Consider the following 19,870-nt stretch of genomic DNA (forward strand, 5'->3'; position numbering starts at 1 on the left):
CCTGAGGCACTGAGCCCAGGGGAGGAGGGCAGCCCAGAGCAGAAAGAATCCCCTGGGGAGCAGAAGCTTGGCCTGTGCCTTCCTTCCTACTCCAGCCCTGGTCCTTCCCCACCACGCCCCTACCGACCAGGGCAGCATTGCCTCCCCGAGCCCAGAAAGGGTTAAGGCAGCTGCCGCGGAGGGAGGCTTGGACTGACGTTGCTCTGGCTGAAGGTAGTTCCCCTTAGATGAGGATGGGAGAGCCCAGCTCTCGCTGAAACCCGAGCTCCCTCTTAGCCAGGGCTTGGTGAGGTCCCAGGCAAAAGCCTGCCTCCCTGCCTGGAGCCGGAGCCCCAGCAGTCCCGCACTGCGCTGGCCCCCGGGAAGGATGGAGCTCGCCTTCTGGACGCAAGTGACTCTCACTTTCCTGCAGCTTCTTCTCATCTCCTCCTTGCCAAGAGGTACTGTAAGGAGCAGGGGAGGCTGGCAAGTGTGCCCAACTCCCTCCCGAGGAGGGGGCATTTCATCCGGTGCCTGAGGGCAAACAGCCTCGCTCCAGGACCGGGCTGGGATCCCTCAGAGGAGTGGGGAGGCGGGGAGAGAAGGGGATCTTTGTTTCTGGGTATTGATAACGCTCAAGGATGTACTGTATGGCCAGGAGGGTTCATTTCTTTGTAAAGCCCAAGTTGTAAAACTTAGGACTGCTACAGGTGTGTATTACCGTGGGGGAGAGGGGCCCCCAGTTACTAGGCTTAGCTTGTTTGGCTCCATTTAATACATGACAACAAAGGATGGTTTGGGTTCTTAGCTCTGACTTGTGAAGGGGCAGATTCCTTTAGAAAGACAACACAAGAAGGAAAGAGAAAGAGAGAGAAGGGAGGAAGAGAAACAACATTAAAAAGCAGAGGGGGAAGCCAAAGAAAAAGAGAAGGAAGAAAAGACAAAGAGAAGGAAGGAAAGACAAAAAAGAAGGAAAGACAAAGAGGCAAGATTAAAAGAAAGGAGAAATACAAAAGGGAGGAAGGCAAAAGAAAAAAGGAAGAAAGACAAAAAAAGAATTAAGGGAGGAAAGCAAAAAAGAGGAAAGGGAAGGCAGAAGGAAATAAAGAAAAGAGGGAGGAAGAAGGAATAAATATAAAGAAAAAGAACAAAGGGAAGGAGAAAAGAAGATAGGAAAAATGGAAAGAAGGAAAGTAAATAAAATAGGCGGAAAGAAAAAGAGAAAGGAAAAAGAGTGAGGAAAATACAAAATCAGGGAGAAAGGAAAGATTCAAATTACATTTTGATGATGTTCTCTTCATATCTTTCAGCTAAGCATCAGCTAAACTTTTCACCTTAGGGTAGATCAATGACTAGAAACTTAACTTCAGTTTCTTTTTCTTTTCTTTTCTTTTTTAACTCTTATCCAGAAGATATTGTGTTCCTTGGGGGAGTAAAAAGTACACATGTTGAATGCCTGGCCACACTCAGCGCTTGGTTTTTGATCACTTGGGCAGCTTCATTTGTCAGACCCTCTGGCTCTTAGCCTTGTACTTGTCATACATATGTTTTCCTTTGAGGAGAGAGGGGCAAGCTAGATCTCAAAGGGGCTGCTTGGATAGACTCCATATGAGGGGTCTTCTGAGTGTTTGGGAGCCACTAAACACCCCCTTGCACACACAGAGAAGCAGAAGGAGGGACAGCTTTCCATGGGCTCCCATTGAAGGGCAGCCACCACAAGGGTCTCCACAGCATACTCATTGGTGATCTAGACTTGGGCACACTTGAATAAAAGTTTGACTGATCAGAGGGTTAGCCAAGAGGTCTTGGAGGTGCTGAATGATTTGTATTTTATTTTTCCTTGTCTTACCAGTAGGGGAAATTAGTATACACAAAGACAGTAAGGAAGACAGAGGCACAGAGAGAAAAGTAAAAATAGAGAGCTATAGAGAGATACACAGAGGGGACATTGAAATAGAGACAGTGATAGGGACAAAGAAACAAATAAGAGCATTGAGAATTCAATATACCAGGGAAAGAAAGGGGAATGGTAAACTCATCTACAGAGACTGTCAGGAGAAAAGGATGTCTATAAGGGGCTCTAGGGTATAGAGAAACAAGACCTGTGTTCTAGTTTCAGCTTTGCAGAAGTAACTAGATGGCACAGTGGATTGGACTTGCAGGCAGGAAGTTCAAATCCAGCCTCAGGCACTTACTAGCCTTGTGACTGAACAAGTAATTTAATTTCTGCCTGCCTCAGTTTCCTCAAGTGGAAAATGGGAATAATAGCAGCATCAATGGGGTTGTTATGAGCCTCAAATGAGATAATATTCATAAAGTACTTATCCTGCAATGAGCCGACTTTAAGAACTCACACAAGTCTTTGTATGGGTCTGGTGTCCTCCTCTGTAAAATGAAGAGGTTGGCCTAGATGTTGTCTATAAGGGCCTTTCTAGTGCTGACATTTTCTGATACAGTGACAGGTAAAAGCATGAATAAATAAAACTCACTCCTAATTTCCAGTTCATCCCTCACCTCTGACTAAATCTTTCTCTCTGAGTCACTAACAAGTTGGCAGAATGGATTCATTTGAATTTTTATATCCTTTTCTCCTCATTAACTGCATAGGAAAAAGGCTAGTGAGGGATGGAGTCCAAAGACAGTAGTAGAGGGAGGAGGAGGAAAATCTGGACAACCCACATACTGGATTTCCAGCCCCAGTGATCAAAATGACTTTGTTGGAATTAGTGAGGATTAAGTTCCTAGTTGAGATGAATTCTTGGCTGGTGAATAGAATACTGAGCTTGATGTCAAGGATACCTGGGGTCACATCCCATCTCTGACACTTTTTATCTAGGCAACCCTGATCAAATTTCTCCTTAATTTCAGGTTAAAACCTCTTTTGTAGAAGGTAGGTAGGATTATCGACTTAGACATAGATTGCCGTATTCTTTAATGGGGAGTTTCCCACAATGACAAATCCAATTAACTAGTTATTAATCATTTGTTAAAATGTTGTCTTCTACATGAGCTCTATATCACCTTGTATCTATTTTACAGTTGTTTGGTATATAAAAGCTCCTTAGGGGGACAGGGACTATATGACTACAGTCTTTACATTCCTGGCGCGTGGAAAAAATCCAATAAATGCTGGTTGATTGATTGCTATTAAGTGCCTACTAAGTGCCTGGCATTATCCCAGGTCCTGAGGTTATAAGTATAAAAGTCAGATGACCCTTGTTCTTATTACCGATCTTTCACACTGAGTCAGGCAAATTTCTTTGGGATAACTTCTGATGGATGGTTTAAAGTTGGATTGAATGTGGGCAAATGCATTAAAGCTAGCTCAGGTAGTATCATTCCCTACCCTCACTCCTCAAGAAGTGATCCACATTCCTAAAGACCCTACTGGTACTCCTTTTCGATGTCTACATTAAATCAGAGACTAACAAGAGAGAACCTTTCTGGATCTCGGCAACCCCTCACAAATACCTCAGAGTTCTCTAGGTCAGGTAAGCCTCAGTTTGTCTTTATGAGGTTGTAGGTAGGTGAGGCATTGCATGCAACCCCAACCAACCAGCCAACCAACCAACCACCCACCCAACTACCCACCCGGCCACCCACCCACCCAACCAGCTCCAAGTCTTCCTTTTTAACTAGACCAGGATCTGAAAAACTAATTTATTCCTGACCCAAGAATGTCTTCCACCTTCTGCTACGGAAAATTTGCAAGGGAGGATCCATTTCATCTTGGCAGCCAGAGCTGCTAATCCTAGCAGAGAAGAAATTCATGTGTTTTGAAACGATGTTGTAGCTATCGGGCATCTGAACCCAGATGGATGAAGAAGCTGCATGGAAAAGGAAAATCCGACTTGGCGTGAGTCCTCTCCCAGTGAGAATTGTAGAATCTGATGTTGGCTAGGAGACCCATGCTGACCCTGTTTAATGATTTTTAAAGGATCTGATGAGTTGTAAACATTCTCTAGGATTCTGGGAGGAGCCTGGTGGAATAACCGAGCCACATGACATATGCTGGACAACAGGAATCAAAACAATAGGTCAAATGATAACCAAGCCATGAAAGCACACCCAGCTCAGAAACACAGCTCTGCTGAGCAGCCTGAGCTCTGCCAAGGTTACTCTCTCTAATAGGAAAACCTCATTTTGAATATGCCCCACTTGGGAATTCTTCTTAATATGGATAATGTTGAAAGTGTGGCTTCCAGGGCAGACGTTAGCTTGCTGGGAAAGGACCTGAATTCAACTGGGGGGAAATATTATGAAACACAGACAGTTAGTGGGCAGGAGAAAGAAGTCTCCTGAGGAGGAATGTGGGAAAGAGGACAAGGGGCAGCAGTGGCCAAGAAATGAGCTGTCAGATTCTAATGTATTATAGTAGCAAAGCCTCAAGGATGAGCCAGGAATGGAGAGCCTTCATGGCAGGGGTTGGGGTGAGGATGGGAACTTCCCCTGAAATATACTTCTCAAAGCTCTCAACTCCATCAACTTTACCATAATTTAATCTTTGAGGAATGGAATTTTGGACCTTAGGGCCCCAATCCGCCCCAAATGACTTTGTATTTATTTTGCATATACTTCATAAAGAGAGGAAGTTGTGGAATCGTGGCTAGAGAGCTGACCTTATAGCTGGAAGATGTCAAGTCCTGCCTCTGAAATCTGCTGGCTTTTTGAAACTGGACAAATTACTTAGCCTCTCAGTGTCTTGGGTAACTTTCCAAGGATTTAAGTTTCAGAACAGAGTTCATCTATACTGATACAGGAGATTTCCTTGATGGAAGACTCCTATATTAATAAAACCAAAAGTTCAGTTAAAAATGTTTATATAGGGGCAGCTAGGTGGCTCAGTGGATAGAGTACTGGGCCTGGAATTGGGAAGACTTGGGTTCAAATCTGGATTCAGACACTTCCTAGCTTCGTGACCCTGAACAAGGCACTTGATGTTATTTGCCCAACCCTTGCTCTTTTATCTTAGAGTTGCTACTAGGACAGCAAGTAAGGAATGGCTAATCTAACTTCATACGCATTTATATATTTACTATGGTTCTGAGTACTGTGCTAAGTGTTGGGGATATAAACACAGGAGTGAAACTGATTTTGAATTCACTGAGGTTATAGTCTATCCAAGAAAATAATATTTAACACTCTATAAAATATATACAAGATAAACTCAAGGTAATTCCTTTTTTTCTTATTAAACTGTTTTTTTTCTAAGCCTTAGAATCTAAGGGAACAAGGTAAGGAATAGGGCAGATGAAACTCAAGGTAATTCTGATGGAGAAAAGCCACCAGTAGCTATGGGAATCAGGATTCACAGTGTCTGACATGAAGTAGAGACTTAATAAATAAAAAAAATTGTTATTTGATTGATGAAAGACTATCTAATGCAAGAGTTCTTAGCCTGAAGTCTGTGCAGTAGTTTAAAAAATATTTTGATAACCCTGTTTCAGTAGAATTAGTTTCCTTTGTTATCTTCTTTAGTGGTCTATTGACTCTCCCAAATTACCAAAGGACTTGTCAATACTTTTCACCTTCCCCAAATGACTTTGGTTCAGGAATTCTAAACAAGGTTAAAAACCACCAATCTAATCCCATTCCTTTTTTAACAGATGGGGAAACTGAGGCTCAGGGAGTTAAAATATTGCTCAGGAGCTCAACAACTTGTTAGTGGCAGAGCCAGGATGAAATCTCTGGTCTCCTGATGACAGGCCCAGTTCTTTGTCCAATATAGGTGACATTCATGCAGCTCTTTAGTGTGTAAAATACTTTCCATACATCATCTTGTTCCCTGTTTGCATTGCTCTGTGAGGTAGACAGTGTTATTACCCCCATCCTATAAATTAAAGGACTGAGGCTCAGAGAATTTAAATGACTCACCTAAAGTCACACAGTTAGAAAGAATCTGAGGCAGGATTCCAAGCCAGGTTTTCCTGGCTACAATTCCACAGTTTAATTCCAGCACACCCAGTCTGCATCCCACTCTGAACCAGTATTGTGGAATTTGGGGGCAGATAAATGACAGATAAGTGGAATCTTCAGGCTGGGCTACTGAAAACCCAGGACCTCATCCATTCCATCGTGTCATTCTTGTCATCTGTGTCGGCTGAAAGTGACAGATGAATTATATTTCCAGGGAAATGAGCCCTTGGCCCTCCACCCAGATGTTGGACTACAGGCAAGAGGAAGCTCGTTTCTATATTTCCAGCTGTGTGGAATGGGAGTTGGAAAAATTAGCTAGCTGGGAAGAAGCTATGGATTAGCCAGAATGCACACATATTAACTTATTTGATGCTAAAATCCACCCTATGGGTGATATGGGAGTATTGTTCCCATTTCCCAGATGAGGAGACTGAGGCTCAGAAAACCTCCAATGACACAGATCCAGCTGATATTGGTGTTAGACTCAATGGTCTTTAATGTCTTTTCTGGCTTTAAATCTACAACTCTAGTTACTAAATACAATGTACTGTTGCTCTAGTCTGGTTGGAGAGACCAGAAATAGGCCTATTAAGGGCCAAAGAAATAGGCTCGGAGCAGATAGTAGATGGAAAGGCAGAGTAGTATAATAGAAAGAGCCCTGAATTTGGAATCAAAGGACACGACTCCGAATCTTGGCTCTGTTCTGTTACTAACTGCCCAAGTGATCTTGGATATGATTACTTGATTCTTCATCTGAAAAATAGGTTAGACTCAATGACCTTTAAGGTCTTTTCTAGCTCTAATTCCATGGTCTTGTGCTGAATACCCAGCTCTGGACAGAGAAAAGTGAAGAACCTGTTATCCTCTTACAGATAATTGAAAAACAGGAGCACTGAACCTCCCAGTTTACTTTTTCCTGAAAGGAGAGAAAGAACACAGTTGTTTACATGTTCCAGTTACTGAACTCTAGGGTCCAGAGATAGGTGGCCAGCTGGAAAGAAGGAAGCTGTGAGATTACTGGCAGAAATGCTGCCCAATTGGACGCCTGGCTCCAGCTTGAGGAATTATATTCCTCAGTGCTCCGAAGCATTGGCCAAAGCCCTTGGGTAGAGAATAGAGGCAATGAAGTCAGTAATTAATGATACAAACCCCAGACCCATAAGCAAAACAACCCAAAGAATTTGGGAACCTGGACTGTGCACTAATCAAGAGTGTTTGTTGGCTTTGGCTGTCAGCACTGGCCAGGGACATTGAGTTAACCCCAGAAATTTTGCTTTCCATTGCCTCTCTTGGGGGTCTACCTCTCCGCTTGCTTTGTAACTCTCTGTTATTGCTGAATTCCTACCTATTGAATGGATGTTCAAGGAGGACCAACAGCTCTAGTGTGAGGGCTTGCTGAGCCCTTTTCAGGGATGCCTATCCACCTTTGGCATCCACCTGGCACTCAACTCTCACTTCTGGCTCTAAGAAACTGTAGCATGTACAGCGGCAACACCCCACCAACCATATTGGCAGATAGACTAAAGTAGATTGAACCCATTGATGGGATAGGGCAGATGCGAATAATTTGCTTCAATGTCTATGAAAGCAGCTGAAGCCGATACTGTAGAGTGCAGAGAGCTTGGACAAACACATGAAGACACCAAGTTTATCTGCAGCATCCTGAACCATTACCAATGGTCTTGACTTTTGTCATGCCACTGGATATGGATGACTCTGGAAAGGAGAGTGGGGAGAGGGAGACTGATGATGACTTTGTGCAACTCTGTCTCACTTAGATCTAATTCATACTCAAGTCTAGACATTGCTCCATGAGGTCAATGGGCCTCTTTGAAAATGAAAAACAAGCAACAACACCACCACCTCTTCTTTTGTGTCCAGTGAAGAAACCATCGTCTCTAGGAAGAAGCCCCTTTCGGGGGCTCCTACAAGTCATTTCTTTTAGCCTGCCTCTACTAGACTCAGAGGGGAGAACTTAGAGGAAACATCGGACAGATAATTTTGATCAATGGATTAGAGAACTTCTGAACTAATAGAAATATTTAATAGTGGAATAGAGAGGGCAACTAGGTGAGTCAGGAGACTCAGAGCCAGCCCTAAAGATGGGAGGTCCTGGGTTCCAATCTATCCTTAAACACTTCCTAGAGATGTGACTTGGGCAAATCATTTAACCCCATTGCCTAACCCTTACCACTCTTCTACATTAGAATCAATATAGAGTGTTGGTTCTAATATGGAAGATAAAAAATGGAATGAGCTACTCAGGAATCTTTCAAGTGAAGGTTGTGTGTCTAGTCTATTGTAGACAGAATTCCTGTTCGCTCTGAAACTTATCAACTGTGTGACCTTGGGTAAATTACTTAATTTCTCTGGGACACAGCTTTCTCACCTATAAAATGGGTATAACAACATCAGCCTCAGAGTGAGGTTGTGAAGAAGGAATTAGATTGTGATTATGTAAAATCTTTTCATAAACCTTAATGTACTCTATAATAATAATGTACTCCACAGAACTGATAAAGATGGAACAGACTTTTGAGGTCACTGTTGTCATCTCCTTCATCGTATAATTAAGGAAACTGATCCTTAGAGAAATTGTTATTTTGACCAAAGCTATACAGATGGAAGAGCCAAGATTTAAAATCTCTGTCCAAATCCAGTGCTACTGTCCCACATTATCCTAGAGAATGAAGACATCAATTTGTTATTTAGTTGTTTCCATTGTGTCTGTCTCTTCATGACCCCATTTGGGATTTTCTTGGCAGAGATACTGGAGTGGTTTACCATTTCCTTCTCCAGCTCATTTTACAGATGAAGACACTGAGGTAAAGAGGGTGAAGAGATTTGTCTGGGGTCACAGCTACTGAGTGAATTAGATCATATTTGAACTTAGGCAGATGAGTCTTCCTGATTATAGGTCTGGAGCTCTGTGCCCTTTGGCACCACCTAGCTACTCTCAAACTATCAATAGCTGGAACTTTTTTCCAGATTGGTATACCCAGCTATCACATTCTTCCAAACTATGTCTTAAAACGACAACTTCAAGTACCAGGCTAGTTAAAATGGCTCTGCCGTCCAGAGTATTGAAGAAATGGGATACTGTCCTGTAGCATTCAGCCCACTGACTTCATCTTTCCCCCTCTCCTTCCCTCCTTTAGGAGCAGTGATAATAAGGTCTTGCTATTCCTATAGAATCTTAACACCTAAGATGACTCAGAAAGGATGGAAGCTGTAAGCTTTTCAAATGGTCATTCAATTAGAGGCACAGCTGGACAGAGGATGGTGACTGGACAATTCTGACAAAAGAGATTTGAAGGTCTTAGTGGATGAGTCATCAGCATAACATGGTCCCAAAGGGGAGAACTAGGGACAATGGGTAGAAGCTGTGAAGAGACAGATTTTGACTCAAATTAAAGAAAAACTTTTTAATGATTGAAGTTAGTCTTACATGGAATGGGTCATCTTGGGAGGAAATGAATTCCCTCTGGAGGAGGTCTTTCTATAGCATCTGGATGACCATTTGTTGATATGCCGTAAAGAGGATTCTTGTTCAAGTACAAGTTGGATAAGATGGCCTAGGAGGTCCCTTTCATCTATGAAATCCTGAATCAGGCTTGTGGAGATTGCTAGTTTATTATTTGAGGGTGAGAGGAGGCTCATAGAAAAAATAGATGGGCTTGATACCACAGGAGATCAATTTAGTTTATTATGTAGACATTAGGGCTTTTGTAGGGCAGCCTGTCCTTATGGGACTGGAATTTTTTCTCATTAGAAAACTAGATGACAGACTTCACTGAAACTTATGCAGGAAAATGAGCCACTGAGAAAATGTGGTCACATGTGCTTAGATTTGTTTTTCCAGTATTTCCTGAGCAGAGATGCACATGCCCAATCACACGGGAGAGGTTGCCATTGAGCACACATCCCTTATTTATCTTGAGGGGCTCAGATGCTGCTTTACTGAGTTCTTTACCATTTGTTTGGTATTTAAGTTTTTTTTTTTAAACTGAATCCCAAGGTTTTATCTTATGGAGTATATAATCTAATAGACACCTGTCACACCCTCAACTTCCATTTAACCCACTGCTTTGCATTCCTCAGGGAATTTCTGCAACACAGATTTGGCAGCACCTGTGTCTAAGAGACGATTATAAACTTGTGTTCCTATTTTTAGAGTTTCATGGGATTCTATGCTATTTTCTAAAGAATGGACAGGTATCACAGGAGCTAACACACTAGGATTAGGAAAACTCAACACTTCTTCCTGTTCTTTATTCTCTAATTCTTCATTGATTTCTCCTGCACTAATTTCCCATGTTTTTAAAATCTTTGTCATTTCATTAGTTTTTATTCCCTTGCCCATACTTCCTAGTCCATTTTCTCCATATGCTATATTTTTAGCTGCACAGGTCTTGGCACACCTTTATAATGAAGTTGCACCTTTTTGCATATCAAGTTTTTAGGGATTTCCACCAGCTACTTGGGATTATTTTGGACGAGCACTTGCTCTGATATATTCTTGCATGATATTCAGGTCTGTGGCTTGTTGTGAATTATGGTAACATCCAGTATAAAAATAATTTGAGTAGTTTGATCTCCCATACTGGAATGCATTATTAAATCTATTATTAAATCCATAATTTCTATATACATTTTGCCTGAATCCATTAACGTGATTAAATCTATTGCCTTGATTTCCCCTGAAGCTTTGTCCAAAGAATTGTCCCCTAAATCTGCACTCTATCATGAGATGACCAGGTCTATTACAAAGAAAACCTCTTGGGGTTTGTCTGTATTGTCTGGGGTTGTAATTATTTCTGGATTGCCTATAAGTTCTTAGTGAAGCTATTGCACTTCATTGGATTTCAGTTTTTGTTTATGCTCTCTGATTTCTTTGGTTAAGTTATCCATAATATCATTTTTCTCTTCTGATAGCCTATCTTTCTCATCTTGAAAAACATACTTAGCAATTCTCCAAATTCATCAAGATCCATGTCAAACCAATTAGGACAGTTACTCCAAAAATAATTTTGGACTACAGGGTATGCATTTTTCACAAACTGCCTGTGAATATGATTTACTTTTTCATCTGTTAAAATATCCAATCCAATCCATTTTTTTCTGCACAGTCAATAATCCTATAGAGGAAAGTAGAGGGAGTCTCTCCCACTTCCTGCTTTAGGGGCTCAAATTTAGACCAGGTGCCTGGGCATATGGAATTTTGCCTCATAGTTTCAATTATTGCCTCCCTGGCCGTAGTTAAGTTTCTGTACTCCGCATAAGAGTTATATTCCCAATCAGGATCCTCAGTTGGCCAATTGGAAATGTGCAGGTTATTATTAGTGTCCTATATAATCTCTGTTTTTCCCTTTTTGTTAATAATTCATCCATAAGGATGTCAAAGTCCAAATAAGAAGGGTTGTAAAGCTTAACTAAGTACTTAAATTGCTTCACAACTGCCATGGGATCTTCTTCATATAATGGAGTATTTTTCTTAAAACTGTCTATATGAGCTTGTGTAAACTTTTTTGTGGCACGTGAGATTCACTATGCTCTGGGAACACTATGGGTACCTAACTTAGAAGGAACATATGAGCTGATTTGCTTTCTAATACTTCCTTTTCCATTTCTAATTTAGTTGGATTATCTGACTTAGTTGCATCCTGTAATTTATTTGCAGCATGTTCTTTAGTTTCTGCCACTGTCCCTTTAGCATTGAGTAATTCTTCATATTGAGTTTGCATTCAATCTAGTTTAGTCTCTAGATAGTTCACTTTTAAAATTAGATCACTCTTTGCAGTAGCTTGCTTGATGCTTGCTTTTAAGTATTTAAACACAACTGCCAAAGATTTGATCATCATGTAAAAGCACAGGGACATAAGAGATTAGTTGTAGTAGTGTCAATGAGAGTGATGACATTAGAAAGTCATAGTACAATACAAGAATCTAGTACAATAGTGAAAATGAAATGTCATATCTAATAGAGAAAATCCCATGGTGATTTTATGTAGTGAATTCACCAGTTTTTCTGAGAGTACAGAGTCTTTGTATCAAGTTGACTAGGAGATGGATTTTGTAGCCACCTACAGTTCAGCTATAGCTGCTTCCACAGATGCCCTGTTGAAATAAGGGTTCAAACTGCCTAAGTTGACAATTGGATACTTAAAATCAGAAGGCTAGGTTCTTTGTCCTATTTCACTCACCAAATTGGCAAATTATAAAAATAAAATATTTAGATAGAAAAACTGTTTATTCTAGGTTCAAAACTGTTCAGATACTTTTGATAAAGGGAATCAAAAGTATCTTCAGTGATGAAGTGAAACTCAAAAGTGAACTTCCCTTCAGGGCTAGGTGAAAGGATGCTAAAGAGACTCTTATTATAAAAATAAAATATTTATTGAAATATATAAGGATTTCTAATTATAAGGGATTCTAAATCCACCCAAATAAACTCCCAGGTTCTCCAAGGAACTGCTTCGCCTGTGTTTCACTGGCTACACTAATCCTCCCTGATATGACTAACCCAATTTATACTATCCAAATAAAAACTACCACTATTATCCTTATAAATCTTAACTTCCCCTTTAAATTATAAAATAGCAAAGGCTAGCTGGTTGAGTCTCAACAAGAATGAAGTTAGGACTCTGAGTCTTAACAAACTCGGTGTCCCAACCAAAGACCAGGTTTTTCTTTTGTCTTCTCAGAGTTTAATCAATCTGTATAAACCACAATAGATAGTCAATAGTGTTTCCCACATTGGGAAAGGAAAGCACTGAGATCCTTCAGATCTTTCCCTCAGACAGAGAGAGAGGAAAAGATGTTACCTCCTCCAGCTCTGAGAGTCACTGAATGTGTCTCTGCCAACTGCCAGAGAGAATAATTGATATAGAAAAATGGTTATAACTGCCAGCAATTGAAATTAACACGCTCTCAGCTCCACTTTAAATGCCAGTTCTTTACTTTTTATCCCTAAAATAATAAAACAATACTTATTTTTCTAATATCATCCTTACACAAGGCACCCTATTCCATTTTGAGATGGCTCTGACTTTTAGGAAACTTTATTTAATAGGTAGAAGAGTGGAATCCAAAGGGACCCATCAAAGATTTTTCAGTACAGTGGTTCTGATTTAATTCTACCTCTTAAGAAAAATATTTTTTTCCTACTCAAAGCAGGGGCATTCATTAGGAAGACACTACAATAATCTAGGTCAGATAATGAGACATTAAACTGGGATGGTTGAAATGAGAGTCCTAGATGATCTTGGGTGGGTCATGGACACTGTCAAGGCTTCTCTAATGACTACTGAAAAATGGAAAGGATGATTCATTTCTTAAATGCTTTGAGATCCCAATCAAAACATTCTGGAAGGCATCATTTACAGATGTTTCTTTCATTTCCTTCTCCTTCTGTTTTTTAAAGCTTGAGTCTGTATTTTCCTCCAGGAGATTATTGTTCCTGGTTCAGAGCCGGACCCATAATATGAAATTTTCTCTCTTCCCTTTTCTCTGGCCATTGGACAGTTAATATATTTAGTCTTGGTGTATACCCCCAAGTTTCCTTCTTCATCTCCTTTCTCCATTTGCTTCTAAGGATCATTACTAGATTTCTCCATTTTGGAGGCAAAAACTGGAATTGGATAGATTTGGAAATGAGAATGATATGGGAGGAAAGCTCTTTCCATCCTTTTTGGAGGAGCAGAAATGCAAAGAAAAATCTTCATACTGGAGAGCTAATGAGAAAAACAATTTCCTTCTTCTATTTTTCTTCTTCACTGTCTTAGATCTTCCATTTCAACCAATTTTGGTATATTAAAAGATTTTACATTGCAGGTTAAAACTCCTGAAGATTTAAAACCTGAAACTAAGGAAGAAGACAAGAACCCATGAGCACCATCTTCCTCTTTTCCCCTATTCTCTGGGGTAGCTGGGGCTAGACATGCTCTCCTCTACCTCCTGCCTAAGCCCCTGTGACTCCATCTGGCAAAAAAGATCATTAAAACTTGAACATTTGGTTGGCACACCATCTGTTGGCATGTCCAAAGCATCATGCATCAAAGCCAGATGACATTGCTTTGAACTCCTTCCCATTTCCCCATCTCTTTTCTACCATCTTATTTTTTTTTTATAAAGACTCTATCATCATTTTCCCAGTGTTTAAGTCTGGAAAATGACAAGTCCTCTTCTTCAGTCCTTACTCCAAGTAACCAGTTATTCTCTATTTTTCTCATAACCTCCTATTCTATTCTGAAAGCCCTCACTTGAATTATGGGGCTCATCATCTCATGCCTAGATTTATGGCAATAACCTCCAAAAGAATTTATTTGACCTCAGCTCTTTTCCTAATCCTGAACCACCCTGGATGACATTAGCAGACCAGTTGCCCCAAAATAATAATGATAAAAACAATAATATTGACAGGAATAGCTAATATTTATTTATAAGGCATGTTAAGATATCTAAATACATATATGTAGATACACTTGTTTTAGGAAGTTCTTATGTCAGATTTGATTTCTTCTTTTAGATATGCTCAATATATGCATATATACATAGGTACATAGATAAATAGACCATATGCATCAATGTTTATACTACACATTGTCTCATTTGATTCTCACGGCAATCCTATGAGGAGAGTGCTATTGTTATATCCCTTTTATAGTTGAGCAAATTGAGTCAGGGAGAAGATGATTTTCATTTATGTGTTCTTGAGCTCAAATTCACTGCTCCATCTGCCATACCACATAGCTGCTCCAACACACCATTGGCATCCTATTATGTCCTTACTTATGAACCTACCAGCATTCAGAATAGGGTCAATTCTAAACTTCCATTGATTGTTTCCAACACACACACACACACACACACACACACACACACACACACACACATTTATTTTTGTTCTGCCCTCAAAGAGCTCATAATTTACTATGAGCTCCTTGAGGGACTGTCTTTTGCCCCTTTGTGTTTTGGTGGTTTTTTTTGCATTTTTTAGAGCTTAACATAGTATATAATATATCATATAATGGTATATAATAGGAGCTTAATAAATGCTTATTAACTCATTTCCTCAGGCTGGTGTTTCAGGTCCTCAATCTAATGGCCCCAGTTATCTTTGCAATCTCATGTTCCACTGCTTCCTAAGTGGGATCCTAGATTGTATAGCAGATACAAAGTGGGGTCTAGAGTCAGGAAGACTCATCTTCCTGTGTTCAAGTCTGGCCTCAGCCACTTCCTAGCTGTGTGACTGTGGGCAAGTCTCTTAACCCTCAGTTTCCTCATCTATAAAATAAGATGGAGAAAGAAATGGCAAACAATCTAGTATCTTTGCCAATAAATCCCCAAGTGGAGTCACAAAGATTCAGACATAACTGAAATGACTCAGTAAGACCAAATATGGGCCCTTCCTCCAAATCTCCCCTTATCCCACCAATCATTATGCTTGTTCTTATCTCAAGGTTATTTTTATGTCAAAATCCTCAAGTTGCTTAATGACTCCCTGGATCCTTCAAGGAGCCTTTTATGCTCAGGACTGACCTTCCATGCTCATGCCTACTATCTGTACAACTACAACAGATTTCTAGCTTGAAGGGGCCATAGAGATCATCTAATATAACCTCATCATCTTATAGATGAGGAAACCAAAGCCCAGAGATATGAAGCTACTTGGCTGAAGTATGTAGATCAGCAAGTTCCCAATTGTTAGAACCATTTTTGGATGTAGATAGGATGGGGAAGGGAACAAGCCTTTTAGTGCCTACGTGTGGCCAGGCACTGTGCTAACTACTTTTCAAGTTTTACCTCATTTGATCCCAAGAGGTAGGTGTGATCATGAACTCCATTTTTTAGAGCTGAGGAGACCAATGCAAGCAGAGACTAAATGACTTGTCCAGGGTCACTACCTAGTAACAATCTGAGGCTAGGTTTGAAATCAGGTTTTCCTGACCCTAGATCTTCTTGATTCTAATCACACTAATTGTCTGATGTACCACTTAGGCTTCTGATCTCCTGATTTGCTCAGAAGTTATCTTAAACTGGCTTAAGGACTGTGAGGAGAAAAGGAAAGGCTTATTAGAACATTCTTTAAAAGTAGATTGGAGAGGGGCAGTTAGAGGACTCAGTGGCTAAAGAGCTAGGTATGGAAATGGGAAGTCGGGTTCAAATGTGGTCTCAGATAGGTCCTCGCTGTGTGACCCTGGGCAAGTCACTTAACCCCCATTGCCTAGCCCATAATTCTCTTATTCCATGGAATTGATATGTATTATAAATTTTAGGACAGAAGGTAAGGGTTTTTTTTTCCTAAAAAAGGCATCTTGAAGAATGAAGAATAATTATTGTAACAAATGTAGGAGTAGAAGGCATTGTTATATTCCTTTTATGGATGGGAGATTGGGTGCATTTTAGATCCACATTTTAGAATGTAAGCTCCTGTGAATAGGGATTTTGGTATTTATGTCCCCAGGACCTACCACTCAAGTATGCACTTCATAAATGCTTGATATTTGATTAACTAATGAGATCTGGGACTTTCACCAGACTCTGGCCACAAATTAATTCAATATGACTTGTCAATATGACATGGCAGCCAAAAACTAACGAATTCTTAGACTGTGTTAAGAAAAGTATGCTCTCTAGGATTTAGAAGGTGAGGATGCCCCTGCATTTTCTCCTCAGGACCATGTCCAGCCCTAGCCATCACATTTTAGAAAGGAATCTGTAAACCCAAGAAGATCCTCCCCAGGAGGACAATGAGGATGGAGAAAGGACCTATGTTCAAGCCCTATGAATTTCGATTGAAGGACCTGGAGACATGGCACTTGGAGATGACTTAGAATGGATTTGGAAGCTGTCTTCATTGTTTTGGATAACTCTTGCATGAGAAAGGGATTTAATTTGACCTGTTTGCTTTGCCTTAGTGGTTAGAGCTAGGAGCAATGGATAGTAGTTAGGAAGAGGCAAATTTACTATTGAAATGATCAAAACATTTTTAGTGATGGCATCTATCCCAATAGGTTGACTTAGGAAATATGAAGGATCCTTCTCCCTGGAGGTCTTCAGGCAAACACTGGATGACCACTTGTCTATCAGGCATCAATCTATGAACAAGCATAGACCAGACACTCTCCTAGGTGTTGGGAAAGAAAGACAAAAGCACTCCCTGTCCTCAAGGAGCTTGTAATCTAATTAAAAGAGGTATACTATAAAGATGATTCTTATTCAGCTTAGAGTAATGTTGGCAAAGATGTGGCATGTGTACAGAACCGACATTCAGTTGAGGGGGGGTGGCTGCTCCATTCTTCCTCTTCCCAGTCCCCAAGGACATTTTTTGTGCATTCCCCACCCCTCTGTCCAGCCACCCAAAGCAAACACTTTCTCTCTTAGTTCTCTCAGGTAATGTGGGGGCTCACAAACAGCTTGAATTTGCTCTCTGGGCATTCAAACTCAGAAAAGGTTCACCAACACTGGCTTAGAGTATACCCAGTCTTCTTAACCTTTTTTGTGCCATGGATCCTTTTGACAGTCAAGTGAAGTTTGTGGACTCCTGAGAATAATGCTTTTAAATGCACAAAATAAAACACCTAGGACTACAAAAGAAAATAATTATATTGTAAATTTAATTATTCAACATGTTAAAATAAATAAATAAGCAAACTCTGGAGGACCTGAGTGACAAACCCCAAGACTAGAGGGTTCCAGTTTGGAGATTTTTGTGGTAAAACAGGCTCCTGACTGTCTACCTACCCTTTGGAGATGTAAAGGAGATTCTAGCCCTGGAAGGAAGGTTAGACTATTAGAATGCTTCCATTAATGGTGAGAGGCAATGGGAGTTTACCTAAAGGGGACAAGAGCTACTAGCTTGGCTTGACAACTTTCCCTGTGTATCCCATTTCTGCAACCTTTCTCCTCTTGGTCTTCCCCTGAACCAATAAAGGCATTGCTCTGGATTTAAAATTTTTTATTTTTTATTTTTATCACTTCACTCCCTGAGGTTCTGCTGGCAGGGAACTGGCTGAGTTAGTGGTTTGGCAAGAACAAACCTGAGTAAGTGTAGCTCTGCATAGACCGCTAGCTTGGGTGATGGAAAAAACAGAACTTCTGCTGTTAGGGAGAAATGATGAATAAATTGTAGTTAACTCCTTTTCATGGGGAGCACCCGGCTTTTGGAATTCCAAGATGAGTCCTCTGGTGGGCAGTAAAGTGACCATGGGTGGGGAAACTTATTGGAGCAGGCCAAGAAGGAGAGATGGTACATCTATGGTAGAGTCAAAGAAGACCTGGGTTCAAATTCCACATAAGACACTTACTAGTTGTGCGATGTTGGAAGTATAATTTAAAATCTGTGCTTTGGTTTATTCATCAGTAAAATGAGGTGGTTGAAATCAGTGGTCTTTATAATCCCTTCCAACTCTAAATCAATGACTCTCTGATCCCTTAAAATAGTTCTCAATCTTTTATCCTGGCTTGGATCCCTTGGGTAATCTAGTGAAGCTCATGGGCCACTTCTCACAATATTGCTTTTAAACGAAAAGGAAACCAATTGTTTTGGAATACAGTTTCAGAATATGGTTCTATAGGTTCTATAGGTTACTAACCCTTGATTTAAAGGCTCATCAATAAGGAATGAAGTCAGCCTTTGTTTACCCAATTTCTACCCTCATTAAAGGTAAGGGGAGTCCCATAATAAGGTTTGAGGTCCTGAATAATAGTGTGGCTCCTCCGTGGAAATCAGTTAATTCTATGGAACTGAATTATCATTTATTAAGCACCCATGTATGTATGCTGTATGCCAGCAATCATCAAACATTGATTTATTTATTTTAAATCCTTCCCTTCCCTTCCCTTAGAATCAATACTGTGTATTGGTTCCAAGGTAGAAGAGTGGTAAGGACCAAATAATGAGGGTTAAGTGACTTGCCCAAGGTCACATAGCTAGGAAGTGTCTGAGGCTGGATTTTGAACCCAACACTTTCCCTCTCATGGATTGGCTCTATCCATCAAGCCACCTAGCTAGCTGCCCCTTCAACAAGCATTTATTAAGCAACTACTTTGTACTTGCACTGTGTTGGGTGCTGAGATATGAAGACAAAGAAATAATCCCTGCTCTAGAGAAGGGAAAACAACATGGGTCCAGCTGTGATGGGGCATGATAGAGAACATCTGAGATCTCCAACTTGTTATGTATGAACTACTTAGGAGTTTTAGACAATTCATCAACTATGGGATGTTTCCAGTGTAGTCTTGGCTTCCTGGACTGCCCATAGCAGGAGAAAAATGTTAGCATTTGTTCTTGGTAGTTTTCCATATTTGAGTGCTTACCATTTAGCAAGAATCTAATTGCTTACCACTATTAGGTCGGTACCCCCATTAAATCTGATAAAAAGGAAAAGGACCCATACGTGCAAAAATATTTATAGCTGCACTTCTTGTGGTGGCAAAGAATTGGAAATTGAAGGGATGTCCATCAATTGGGGAACAGCTGAATAAGTTGTAATATATGATCATGATGGAATACTATTGTACTATAAGAAATGGTTTCAGAAAAGAACCTGGAAAGACTTGCATGAATTGAAACAAAATGAAGTGAGCAGAACCAGGAAAATAATGTTCACAGTAACATCAGTATTGAAAAGATAGTCAACTGTGAAAAAACTTAGTTGCTCTGATCAACACAATGTCCCATACAACAATTCCAAAGAATCATGATAACCTTGAGAGAGAGAGAGAGAGAGAGAGAGAGAGAGAGAGAGAGAGAGAGTGATGGATTCAATCAGATGGAATCAGAAAGTAGATTGAAGCATTTTCCTTCCTTCCTTCCTTCCTTCCTTCCTTCCTTCCTTCCTTCCTCCTTCCTTCCTTCCTTCCTTCCTTCCTTCCTTCCTTCCTTTCTTTCTTTTCTTCTTTCTTTCTTTTCTTTCTTTCTTTCTTCTTTCTTTCTTTTCTTTCTTTCTTTCTTTCTTTCTTTCTTTCTTTC

At 40.3% G+C, this 19,870-nt stretch overlaps 1 protein-coding gene across 1 annotated transcript in view; it reads left to right on the forward strand.

Moving 5' to 3' along the window:
• Positions 1 to 3,382: 3,382 nt before the first annotated feature.
• PAMR1 (peptidase domain containing associated with muscle regeneration 1) overlaps positions 3,383 to 19,870 on the forward strand; it is a 113,018-nt gene continuing 96,530 nt past the window's right edge. The window contains exon 1 of the mRNA XM_056803783.1: positions 3,383 to 3,470. Within this exon, the coding sequence (XP_056659761.1) occupies positions 3,383 to 3,470 (88 nt within the window). The remainder of the gene's footprint in view (positions 3,471 to 19,870) is intronic.

Source organism: Monodelphis domestica, chromosome 6 (assembly GCF_027887165.1).
Source record: "Monodelphis domestica isolate mMonDom1 chromosome 6, mMonDom1.pri, whole genome shotgun sequence".
Classification (NCBI taxonomy): Eukaryota; Metazoa; Chordata; class Mammalia; order Didelphimorphia; family Didelphidae; genus Monodelphis; species Monodelphis domestica.